At 47.6% G+C, this 12,697-nt stretch overlaps 1 protein-coding gene across 1 annotated transcript in view; it reads left to right on the top strand.

The window, feature by feature from the left end:
* KCNH3 (potassium voltage-gated channel subfamily H member 3) overlaps positions 1 to 12,697 on the top strand; it is a 60,961-nt gene that overhangs the window by 24,951 nt on the left and 23,313 nt on the right. Inside the window, exons 2-5 of the mRNA XM_033138788.1 lie at positions 4,959 to 5,192; positions 6,549 to 6,683; positions 11,760 to 11,890; positions 12,100 to 12,352. Coding sequence (XP_032994679.1) covers positions 4,959 to 5,192; positions 6,549 to 6,683; positions 11,760 to 11,890; positions 12,100 to 12,352 — 753 coding nt within the window. The remainder of the gene's footprint in view (positions 1 to 4,958; positions 5,193 to 6,548; positions 6,684 to 11,759; positions 11,891 to 12,099; positions 12,353 to 12,697) is intronic.

Below are 12,697 nucleotides of genomic sequence, written 5' to 3'. Positions count from 1 at the left end.
TAAACAGGGCTGCCTTCAGATGTCTTCTAAAAGTCAGATAGTTGTTTATTTCCTTCACATTTGACGGGAGGGCGATCCACAGGGCGGGCGCCACTACCGAGAAGGCCCTCTGCCTGGTTCCCGGCAACCTACAGTTACCAGATTTTTGTCAATGAAACCGGGGACACTTTAATTAATATGTAATGTTTTACAGTGGAACCTCGGTTGTCAATCATCTCCATTGATGCACGTTTTGGCTTTCAAACACCGAAAACTCGGAAGTAACTGCTTCGGTCTTCCAATGATTTTCGGAAGCCGAACGTACCTCACGGCTTCTGTGCTGAGTTTGCCTATTGTACTGAGGCTCCAGCTTTCAGTTTTCGGTTTTCGAACATTTCGGAAGTCGAACGGTCTTCCAGAACGGATTACACTCAAAAACCGAAGTTCCACTGTATTCTGTTTTTATATATGTTAGAAACCGCCCAGAATGTCTGGGGCAACCCAGTCAGATGAGTGGGGTATAAATAATAAAGTTGTTGTTGTTGTTGTTGTTGTTACAAGCTTACACCAGTTTAATGGGCTTGATTGGTGAGGATGCTGAGAATCCCCTGAAAAAGATCCTTAAAACACACATACCCCTCATAGAACTACAACTCCCAGAGTTCCCCAAGGACCGGAGATAATTCTGGAGCCCTTTTAAGTCTGTAGCCCTAATGTATCATGAGCGCACCCTTATCTGCAGGTCCTGCCCACAAGAGAGTCTGCCACCGCTGGCTCCACATTCCTGGAAACAGCTCAGTTGCACTGTCTCCCTGCTGGTTGCATGACCCCCCCCCCGCCCTCCTTTCCCTGGTGGCTCATTGCCTTGGTACCTACACAACATCTCCTCGGAGGCTTGAGATGAGCACATCTTGCCCTACAGCTTCGGGGATAAGCTCTCTCTTTGGTGTGGAGTCGAGGAGGGGCAGGGGAGGCCCGATTTCAGAGGGACATGAAATTAGCAACGTCTGAACTGTTCTAGGAGAAATGGCAGGAGGGAGAAGGTTGAAATAAGGAGTGTTAAGAGAGGTGTAAAATAATAATAATAATAATTCAGGAACACAGAAAGCTGCCTTTTACTGGGTCAGGCAATTTATTCATCCAGTTCAGTGCTGTCTGCACTGACTGGCAGGGATTCTCAACAGGGTTTAAGGCAGGGGGCACCCCCAGACCTATCTAGAAATGCAAAGGTTTGAACTTGCTGGCTTTGCAGAATGAAGCACCTTTTCCCGGCAAGAGAGGGATCTCTAGAAGGAAAGCCACACATTCTGCTTTGAGCCTTGGAGAAGCAGGTCTGGTTGGTGTTGGTCTCCTTGTTAGGGTTGCCAACTTGAATAAAATATTGAATAAAAATAAAATATCACACGATGGGGCATACCAACCCCATTTGAATGGCATTGTCCATCAATTTGGAGGGGGCGTGGCCCCCTCAGATATTTTACTGGGGGAGGGTGAAGGGACATCTCCCCATTGCCGGTGTTTTGGAAATGCAGCATTATTTATAGGTTCTAAGTTTTGCTTTGGAAATAGATGGGAAACTTCCAGCTACTAAAAAAACATTTTTGTTTAGGCAACCCTATCCAGACGTGTAGAATGTTGCCGTGCGTTTTAATCTGGTTTGAGCTGATTGCTGGTTTTAATTATTTTTGAATGTTTTAAATCAGGAGTAGGCAACCTAAGGCCTTCTCAATCTGGCCCGCGGATGGTCCGGGAATCAGCGTGTTTTTACATGAGTAGAATGTGTCATTTTATTTAAAATGCGTCTCTGGGTTATTTGTGGGGCATAGGAATTTGTTAAAAAAAAAAAAAATACTCCAGCCCACCACATGGTCTGAGGGATGGTGGACCAGCCCACAGCTGGAAAAGGTTGCTGAACCCTGTTTTAAATAGTCGTTTTTAACTGCTTTTTAACATATACTTTTATTGTTCTGCTCTTTTCGTAAAGCACTTTGGGGTTGTGTTACAATAAAGCATTATGTAAAAGGTAAAGGGACCCCTGACCATTAGGTCCAGTCATGTCCGACTCGGGTTGTGGCGCTCATCTCGCATTACTGGCCGAGGGAGCCGGCGTACAGCTTTCGGGTCATGTGGCCAGCATGACTAAGCCGCTTCTGGTGAACCAGAGCAGCGCACGGAAACGCCGTTTACCTTCCTGCCGGAGCGGTACCTATTTATGTACTTGCACTTTGACGTGCTTTCGAACTGCTAGGTGGGCAGGAGCTGGGACTAAGTAATGGGAGCTCACCCCGTCTCAGGGATTCCAACCGCCGACCTTCTGATTGGCAAACCCTAGGCTCTGTGGTTTAACCCACAGCGCCACCCGCTTTATGTAGATATTGTGAAATCGACCAATCAATAAAACAAACTCCTCTGTAAAGCAAAACAAAATAAAAAATAAATAAATTCCTTCCAGTAGCACCTTGGAGACCAACTAAGTTTGTTCTTGGTATGAGCTTTTGTGTGCATGCACACTTCTGTAAAGCAGAGAGCAAGTGCTTAATCCTTTTCCTGCCAGCTGTTTCCCCTTTCAAACCCAACCCCCTCAAGGGGCGTTTCTCTCTGTAGGGGTAAAGATGCCACGAACCAGCCTTCCTTTGCTCCTCATTGTCCACTTCTGGGTTCCACAGAAACTTGTCTAATGTGTAGTCTGGCCTTTGACACACAGAAAGGCTTGGGTGGTTACGAATGCCAAATCAACTAATCACCTTCACCTAGCAACTTTCAGTGGCTAATATAAACCTTCCTATATTAATGGGTTCGCTCACTCGGGTTTTAGGCATGACCTGGTGTGTGTATTAAATTAGCTTGTCCTGTTCTCCCGCCGTTTGTAAACTGCCCCACTGCCAACCCTCTTTTCCACACACCCTGCCCGCCTTTTCTGCTGTAGCCACTAGGCTTCACTCTTCTGCCTGTTCTGGCAATGCCCTCACTCTTTCATCCTCCTCTAGGATCCGTTTCCAGCATCCCACCCGCACCCCCACACGGACTGATTCTCTGGATATGGTAGGGACAAAGAAAAATGCCACTCCAGCATCATCATTCCTATTCAAATCTATGCAAATGAATCAAGGCGGCGGGGGGGGGGGGAGGAGAGGACTCTGGCTCTCCACTGGTGAGAAGTTGGGGGTTTGAGTCCAGATGCTGCAGGCGATGACTAAACTCTGCATGGAACAAACAGGGTAAAAATAGTCAGAAACTGGGGATGTACCAGATGGTGCCAACTCCTGGGGAGACGGTGGGGAAGAGGAACTAGGAATGTTGACTCCCCCTCCCCTCCTCCCTTCCACCCCATACTGGGCATCTGGAGGATGGGACATGATAAAGCATTTTTATATTCCCAGCTCCATGCTGCATCTATGGTTCCCCAATGCACCTTCTTCCTTTCCATTGCCAGATTATTTCCCCACTCCATAGTGATGCCAGAGTTTCGTGAACGCTTGCATTCCTAACCTTTGCACAGCTCCCAGGTCCCCTTCCAACAGTACCAGGAGTTTCCTGCCTTGCCACTGGTGCTGCTCCCTATATCTCACTCAGCCATGCATTCTCAGTAGTTTCAGTGTTTATGCATCGAACATACGTGCTCCTTTTCCGGCACATGTTGCGCCATGAATCCACTTCGGATGATCGCTGTTGAAATCCAGGGCCGGTTGCAACTGTGCAAACAGTTGAAAAGAGGAACGTCGCAATGCCATGCATTGTGAGAGTTCACTGATGGCTTGGTTGTCTGTGCAGTATGCACAGTGCGGGTGGCGCTGTGGTCTAAACCACTGAACCTCTTGGGCTTGCCGATCAGAAGGTCGGCGGTTTGAATCCCCGTGATGGGGTGAGCTCCTGTTGCTCTGTCCCAGCTCCTGCCAACCTAGCAGTTCAAAAGCATGCCAGTGCAAATAGATAAATGGGTACCATTGTGGCAGGAAGGTAAACGGCGTTTCCATGCACTCTGGTTTCCATCACAGTGTCCAGAAGCGGTTTAGCCATGCTGGCCACATGACCCTGAAAGCTGCCTGCGGACAATCGCCGGCTTCCTCGGCCTGAAAGCGAGATGAACGCCGCAACCCCATAGACGCCTTTGACTGGACTTAACCGTCCAGGGGTCCTTTACCTTTACCTTTTTATAGTTGAGCCCTTAGTTCAAATATTCAGCTGAGAGCCATGGAGTGTTTACATCATCAAGCGATGAGATGAGATCTGGGGGCTCCCCATGTGTTTTATTGTGCATTCATTATTTGTGCTCATTATAGTTCCATTGGTTAGAGTGTGGTGCTGATATTGTGTCAAGAACTTGTTGCAGAATGTGCCCACAATTAAACACCATAGTTTTTGACCTATGAAGCCTTAAACGGCTCAGGACTGCAATACCTCAAGGACCGCCACTTTCCATATGAATCAACCCAGACCCTGAGAGCCATTTCTGAGGCCCTACTTCGTGTGCCTCCTCCTCAAGAGGTCCGGAGGGTGGCAACACAAGGACAGGCCTTCTCTGCAGTGGCTCCCCGTCTGCGGAATGCTCTCCCCAGGGAAGTTCACCTGGAGCCATCATTATACACCTTTAGGTGCCAGGCAAAAAACGTTCCTTTTTAACCAGGCCTTTGGCTGACCTAATCAACATCCTATACCCTTTAAAATGTGGCTCTTTTTTGGGGGGGGGTGTTATTAGATTACTGTATTGTTTTTGTTTTTATTTCATATATTGTGACCTTTTGTGAAATGCCCTGAAACCTCCGGTTATAGGGTGGTATATAAATTCAAACAACAACAACAACAACAACAACCACCTGGAAGGACCCCAAGTGGTGTGAATGCCAGACCAAAGGCTATGGAGTAATGACTTGCCCGAGTAATCCTTTGGCTTAGGTGGCGGGTTCTTGAACTAAGATCTTTGCCAGAATAAAAGTCACCCAGTATGCATCTCTCCCTCCCTCCCTCCCTCTCTCTTGCAGACAGCAATTTTGTACTGGGCAACGCCCAAGTCCGTGGCGCCTTCCCTGTGGTTTACTGTTCCGATGGCTTCTGCGAACTGACCGGCTTCTCCCGGGCCGAGGTCATGCAGCGCTGCTGTGCCTGCAGCTTCCTCTACGGACCTGACACCAGCGAACTTGTACGCAACCAGATCCGCAAGGCCCTGGACGAGCGCAAGGAATTCAAGGCGGAGCTCATCCTCTACAGAAAAAGCGGTGAGTCCCTTTTCTCACAGAAGGGGCTGCGCTGGTGAGGGCGTTGTGGCTCTGTGGGGAGTAGCGGGGAGGTGCCTCTCGTACGTTGAAGTGTAGAAGGCTGAAGTCTAGGGCGGGGACTGGTCCCTTCACAGCAGCCAAGTGGAGCCTTGGGTGTGGGAGGACATAGAAAGCAGACCATCTTGCCCAATGGTGACTGCTCTGGCTGGCAGCAGCTCTCCGATCATCTGCTACCTGCCCCTTTCTTTAGATTCCAGGGATTGGAGCTCCTTCATGCAAAGCACTGACCCCTGACCCCTGACCCCTTTCCCAGTGTGATTTTTCCAACTCTCCTATATGTCCTGGCAATTAGGGTTGTCATGTGTCCTCTTTTTCCAGGACATGTCCTCTTTTTCAGGGGTATGTAAAATGAAAGTCATCATAGCGATCCCTAGTTAAAAGTGGAAGTCGAGTGTGTCCTTTCCCTCCCTTCTTTTTGCCTGTGGGCAAACGCCGGCTCCCTCGGCCTGAAAGCGAGATGAGCGTCACAACCCCATAGTCACCTTTGACTGGACTTAACCATCCAAAGGGGTCCTTTACCTTTAAAGGTAACGGTAAAGGGACCCCTGACCATTAGGTCCAGTCGCAGATGACTCTGGGGTTGCGGCGTTCATCTCGTGTTACTGGCCGAGGGAGCTGGCGTACAGCTTCCGGGTCATGTGGCCAGCATGACTAAGCCGCTTCTGGCGAACCAGAGCAGCGCACGGAAACACCGCTGTTTACCTTCCCGCCAGAGTGGTACCTATTTATCTACTTGCACTTTGACGTGCTTTCAAACTGCTAGGTGGGCAGGAGCTGGGACCGAGTAACGGGAGCTCACCCCGTCGTGGGGATTCGAACCGCCAACCTGATCAGCAAGCCCTAGCCTCTGTGGTTTAAACCACAGCGCCACCCACTTCCCATTCTTTACCTTTACCTTTTACCTATTGGACCAGGCATCCCGGTAACAGCAAGAAAGAGTAGGTGAGGCACAGAAAGGCTGTTTAGCAGCTCTTCTCAAACCCTAAGGGCTCCAAGGCAAGGCAAGGAAAGGCAATTGACCCATCTGTCCAAGTAGCGTCTCCTCTGTTCTGTAATCTAGACCAGGGCCCCCCAAGCTGAGCTGCGTTTTCATCCAGGTGGTCCATGGCACGTCTGCGAAGAGCACTTACAATTTGAATACTACAGGATTCAAACTGTAATACAATAAAATGAAATACAGCCCAATTGCAGTGATCAATTGAATATAATTGAAACCCATGCAGCTTCCAGCACAGTGCATTACAATTGCTGAAACAGTTATTGTCATCTGACAAACAAGACTGCTTGTCTCCTTAGGTGTCCCCTTCTGGTGTCTCCTGGATGTGGTGCCTATCAAGAATGAAAAGGGAGAAGTGGCCCTTTTTTTAGTCTCCCACAAAGACATCACAGAGACCAAGAGCAGAACACCTGCGGACAACTGGAAGGAAGGAGGTGAGGAGACCCTCTGGCTAGGGAGAGATTGTCTCATGGGCAGTTCATTTTAGAGAGCGAAACTTGCCGGTTTCTTTAGCCGAGGGGGCCTTAAAAATAAGTTGTTGGGTGTGAGGAATTCAAGTCTGCGGTTATTTTTTGTGACTGGGCAACATTTAGCTTGTTAAGTCTTCATTTGATGAAGAAGCACATAAACTGCTTTTTAAAAACAATTTGTTACTGGTTTTTAAACAAATACAGTAAGCACTAAACAACTTATCCGGCAGTACATCTTAATGGTGTTTGCTTTATCCATTGTCTCTAGACATGCACTTACACATTCAACATATTACGTAACGTAACCACTCCACTGAGAATATTGAGTGGTTGGTGTATTGATTTTGGTCATTAGTATAGTTAAAGAAAAGGGTCCACATTTCTTGGAAGGTATCTCTATTCATTATGCCTTCAATTGTCCTCCTGTGCCTGGTGCTCAGACATTGCTGTGTCCCAGATACAGTATTATTTTCCCATAGGTTCAAGGGTATTTCAGTCTGCCTCTTCCACTGCTGAGCTATCGCTAATCGTGCTGCGGTCAATAAGAAATAAACTGCATTTGGGAAACCATAGAATTTTAATTTTGCCTTCTGAAAATGTCAGGTAATGCGAAATAATAATAACAGCAACAAATAAATAAAATAATATTAATATGTAATACAACTGCAGGTACGCGGCAATCATTTCAAATGATTTCTGTGCAATTTTGAGAAACATTTTACTTGCCAAGCAAAACTAAATTATATTAATTTGACCCAAATATCTTTTGAATTCCCAAGTCATTGTTACAACTTCTTAGCACCCCTCATTTTTGAATTCAAAAGCTGAAAAATTCAACACGCCCGAATTGGGCTACGCCGGGGTAGCTAACATGATGCCTTCTGGATCCTGCTGGACTACAAGTCCCATCATCCCTGACCACTGGCCATGCTGGCTGAGCCTGATGGGAGTTGTAGTCCATCGGCATCAGGCGAGTACCACATCCCCAAGCCGTGGTTGGACCAGGGAGGCCTGAGAGCCCTTGGAAATTGTGCGATGGAGAAAGGTCCTATTTCAGTAGCTGGTAGAGATAAGAAATCCTAGGGAAATTGCTGATGTGGGGAGTGTATCCCACACCATCCCCTATTTTTTTCTGTGCCTTGACATCTTTAGCAGGGCCTCATGTGAGATAATTATAGCAGATTTCCCTCCTTCTGACTACCAAAACATGCTACCATTTTTAGTCCGCAATTCTAAAAGTGAGAGGCAAGCATTCCTTGAACAGATGCTAAAGGAGGTGTGAATGAGGACAGGTAAGGAGGAGGAGGAGGAGACAGACAGAGAAAATAAATAAAAAAATACTGCTCCAAATCCCTTGCAGCTTTACCAATAGAACCCTACACACACACACACACACACACACTAACACAGTTAGCAGCTTCCCCTCCCACACTGCCCCAGGCCTGGCTCCTGTGCCTTTAATAGCAGCGTGACAGGCAGAGATTCAGCAGGTGAAGTTTGTTCCGCCCTGTGGAACCCCCTCCCATCAGATGTCAAAGAAATTAACAACAGTATCTGACGGCAGCCCTGTTTAGGGAAGTTTTTTATGACTGGTGTTTTAATGTATTTTCAAACTTTTGTTGGAAGCTGCCCAGAGTGGCTGGGGAAACCCAGCCAGATGGGCGGGGTAGAAATAAATTATTATTATTATTATTATTATTATTATTATTATTATTATTATTATTATTATTATTCCTATAACTTGTGATGGTGCTGGCATCTGCTTCCCAAGCCCTTCTGCTGATACAACTGTGGTGTTTGTTCTCCGCTGCCTCCACATTCAACTCCCCTGCCAAGGGAAGCCAAACGCTGCATTCTGAAAAAGTTGCACACATTTCCCCACAATATATGTTGCTTTTGCTAGCTGCAAAGAGGGACAGCGAACAGTGTAGAGAATTGGATCCCTGCCCTGCAGCTGGGGAATCCTGCACAGTCCTCTCTGGCACCTGAAATTTCATGAAAACTGCCCATTCCAGCCTCCCTGATGACCATTGTTCCCCATGTTATTCGTTTTGAAAGGAAATGTGGTTGGACAGCAGCAACCTGCGGGTGGGGGCCATGGTGTTAATAATAACACTGCCGTACCTTGGTTTTCGAACAGAATGCGTTCCGGAAGTCCGTTCGGCTTCCGAAACGTTCGGAAACATAGGCGCAGCTTCTGATTGGCCGCAGGAGTGTCCTGCAGCCAATCAGAAGCCACGGAAGCTATGTCAGATGTTCGGCTTCTGAGGCAAAGTTCACAAACAGGAATACCTACTTGTGGGTTTGCGACGTTTGAGCTCCAAGTTGTTCGTGAATTAGCTGTTCAAAAATCAAGGTACAACTGTCATATTTATTTATTTATACATACATACATACATACATACATACATACATACGTACGTACGTACATACATTCATACATACATACGCCGCCCATCTGGCTGGGTTTCCCCAGCCACTCTGGGTGGCTCCCAACAGAATATTAAAAACACAATAAAACATCAAACATTAAAAACTTCCGCAAACAGGGCTGCCTAGAGGTGTCAGATAGTTGTTTATTTCCTTGATATCTGATGGGAGGGCGTTCCACAGGGTGGGCGCCACTATCGAGAAAGCCCCTTGCCCGGTTCCCTGTAACCTCACTTCTCGCAGGGAGGGAACTGCCAGAAGGCCCTCGGAGCTGGACCTCAGTGTCTGGGCAGAACGATGGGGGTGGAGACGCTCCTTCAGGTATACTGGGCCGAGGCCATTTAGGGCTTTAAAGGTCAGCACCAACACTTTGAATTGTGCTTGGAAATGTACTGGGAGCCAATGTAGGTCTTTCAGGACTAATAATAATAATAATAATAATAATAATAATAATAATAATAATAATTTTATTATTTATACCCCACCCATCTGGCTGGGTTTCCCCAGCCACTCTGGGCGGCTCCCAACAGAATACTAAAAACAGAATAAAACTTCAAACACTATGTTATATGGTCCCATCAGCCACTCCCAGTCATCACATTCTGGATTAGTTGTAGTTCCTGGGTCACCTTCAAAGGTAGCCCCGCATAGAGCGCGTTGCAGTAGCCCAAGCGGGAGATAACCAGAGCATGCACCACTCTGGTGAGGCAGTCCGGCCATTTTACAGAAGAGCCACACTTCAGAGAAGCTGGTGGGCAGCAGGCCACGAGTGCACCTGCAAAATCCCATCTCTTGCAGGTACAATAACACCAATTGCACATTTCTGTCTGCCCTTATAGGTGCACAGAATCGTGCATTTAACACAATCATGCAACTAACGCTGTATTTAGCTTGATCCTTGGGCACACTTGCAGGCAGTGCCTTTCCCAACCTTGAGATACTGAGCATTGAATCTGGGACTCTTTTTTTGCGTTCAAACCATGTGCTCTTCCTCTGAGCTTGTACAGAAACGTTTGATTTTTCACCTAGGTCTCCCATTAACTTTACAGGCATTTGTTTGCTTTACTCTCTGTGAATTGTGCTCCTGGGTTTTGTGTGTGCAGGAAGAGGTGTTTTTCCTTCTTCCCCTACATTTGGAGATGCTTGTCTAAAATACTGTGGTTTATACTCCTTCAGAGCAGCAATGCCACACAGAGGATGGCGTTACATCCAATTAGTTCTGCTAGCTGGCAGAGTTACTGTGCTGGATGGAATTGCTGACAACCCCTTTGTGTGTGTGCAAGATTAGCATTGTTGCCTGTGCATTGTCATAGCTAATGGGTAAAGGAGAGCGTATGCATGCCAGCGTAGAAGGAGGGTATAGTATAGACAGAAGACATACGGCAAGACATGCAGGCACACGGGAGAGAAATTTCACCTGCATCCAAAATCTGAGCAGGATTCTCTCTGAATTCCACAGCGCTTAGTACTGAGCTATAGGGTTGTCCTGTAAAGTTTCTTATCATCATTAGAGACTTAGCATATCCAAGTGCTAAGGAATCAAAAGGTTTTGTGTCTCTTTTGTAGGAAATGTGTCCTTTTGTGTATGTGCGTGCACACACACACATATATATATGCACACCCCTTGGTAATGTGATGTTAATGAGCAGATAAACATGAGTATGGTCGTAGAATCATAGAACTGGAAGAGAACCCACGGGTCATCTAGTCCAACCCCCCTGCAATGCAGGAATCTCATCTAAAGCATCCATGACAGATGGCCACCCAACACCTACTTAAAAACCTCCATGGAAGCAGAGTCCACCACCTCTCATGGGAGTCTGCTCCACTGCCGAACAGCTCTTACTGAAAGTTCTTCCTGATGTTTATTTAGTCAGAATCTTCTTTCGCTCACGCACCTTGAAGGCGTTATTTTGGGTCCTACCCTATAGAACTAGAGAAAACAAGCTTGCTCCAATGTGTACGTGTGTGTGTGTGCTCATGCACATGCTGAAAGCCTTGTCATCAAAACCTAAGCATCTACATATGCACAAGATTCACGAGAAATGGAGATCCACTCTAGGCAGCAATAGAGAGGAATGTGTGGAATCACCTAGAAATGCAGGTGTGTTTCAAAGTGTTGGTGCTGACCTTTAAAGCCATAAACGGCCTCGTCCCAGTATACCTGAAGGAGCATCTCCACCCCCATCGTTCTGCCCAGACACTGAGATCCAGCTCCGAGGGCCTTCTGGTGGTTCTCTCCCTGCGAGAAGTGAGGTTACAGGGAACCAGGCAGGGGGCCTTCTTGGTAGTGGCGCCCGCCCTGTGGAACGCCCTCCCATCAGATGTCAAGGAGATAAACAACTACCTGACTTTTAGAAGACACCTGAAGGCAGCCCTGTTTAGGGAAATTTTTAATGTTTGATGTTTTCTCGTGTTTTTAAATATTCTGTTTGGGGGCCGCCCAGAGTGGCTCGGGAGGCCCTGCCAGATGGGTAGGGGTATAAGTAATAAATTATCATTATCATTATTATTTTCCACTGGGCACTTGCACACCTCAGAATTGCCCTTTCCATGAGAACGGAAAGGAGCATCTGTCGTCTTAACCCACCAAATGTCTGCCCTTGTCAGGTGGACGGCGACGTTACAGCCGAGCTGGGGCCAAAGGCTTCAACGCCAACCGTCGCCGGAGCCGGGCTGTGCTCTACCACCTCTCCGGGCATCTCCAGAAACAGGGCAAAGGGAAGCGAAAGCTCCACAAGGTATGTTTGCATGGGCAAGGGAACCTTTTTAGATTGCCTGGGCTGCCTGCGGTGCTTTGCTCTCACCTTACCGTGGGGCCTGGACTGTGTGGGTTTTGATGCGGAGGCAGCCGATATGGGAGACAGCCCTCCTTTGCGGGGCAAGTCACTGCCCGTGGCCTCCCAGCCCTGTGATTTGGAGTGGTGACCGCTCTTGTCCTTCTCTCCAGGGTGTCTTTGGGGAGAAGCCTGCCCTCCCCGAATACAAGGTGGCTGCAGCGCGCAAGTCCCCCTTCATCCTGCTGCATTATGGGACCTTCAAGGCCGGGTGGGATGGCCTGATTCTGCTGGCCACCCTGTACGTGGCTGTGACCGTGCCCTACAGTGTTTGCTTCAGCGGCACCAAAGATGAAGGGCTTCCGGAGGCCGCTCGGGCGCCCCCCAGCATCTGTGATCTTTCGGTTGAGATCCTTTTTATCCTAGGTAAGGAGTTCAGAATCGGACGAAAGAATGGGAAAGGGGCCATTGCTCACTGTTAGAACAAGCAGAAGGTCGTAGACTCAGAGAATCGTAGAAATTGCAGAGTTGGGAGGGACCCCAAGAGTCACCTTAACTAAAACATCCATGACAGATGGCCACCCAACCTCTGCTTAAAAGCCTCCAGTGAAGGGTCCCAGCTTCAGTTCACAGCCTATCTGTCAGGGATGCTTCATGGCCAAAGGAAAGCATGCAGCAGTTAGTTTACTCTCCAATGTCTTTTCTTTTTGAACTATTTTGTATTTTATTTTACAAGTATAAAATTATAACAATACAACCATACACACCCAC

The sequence above is a fragment of the Lacerta agilis genome, chromosome 2 (genome assembly GCF_009819535.1).
Source record: "Lacerta agilis isolate rLacAgi1 chromosome 2, rLacAgi1.pri, whole genome shotgun sequence".
Classification (NCBI taxonomy): Eukaryota; Metazoa; Chordata; class Lepidosauria; order Squamata; family Lacertidae; genus Lacerta; species Lacerta agilis.
This window is presented reverse-complemented; position numbering and strand designations above follow the sequence as displayed.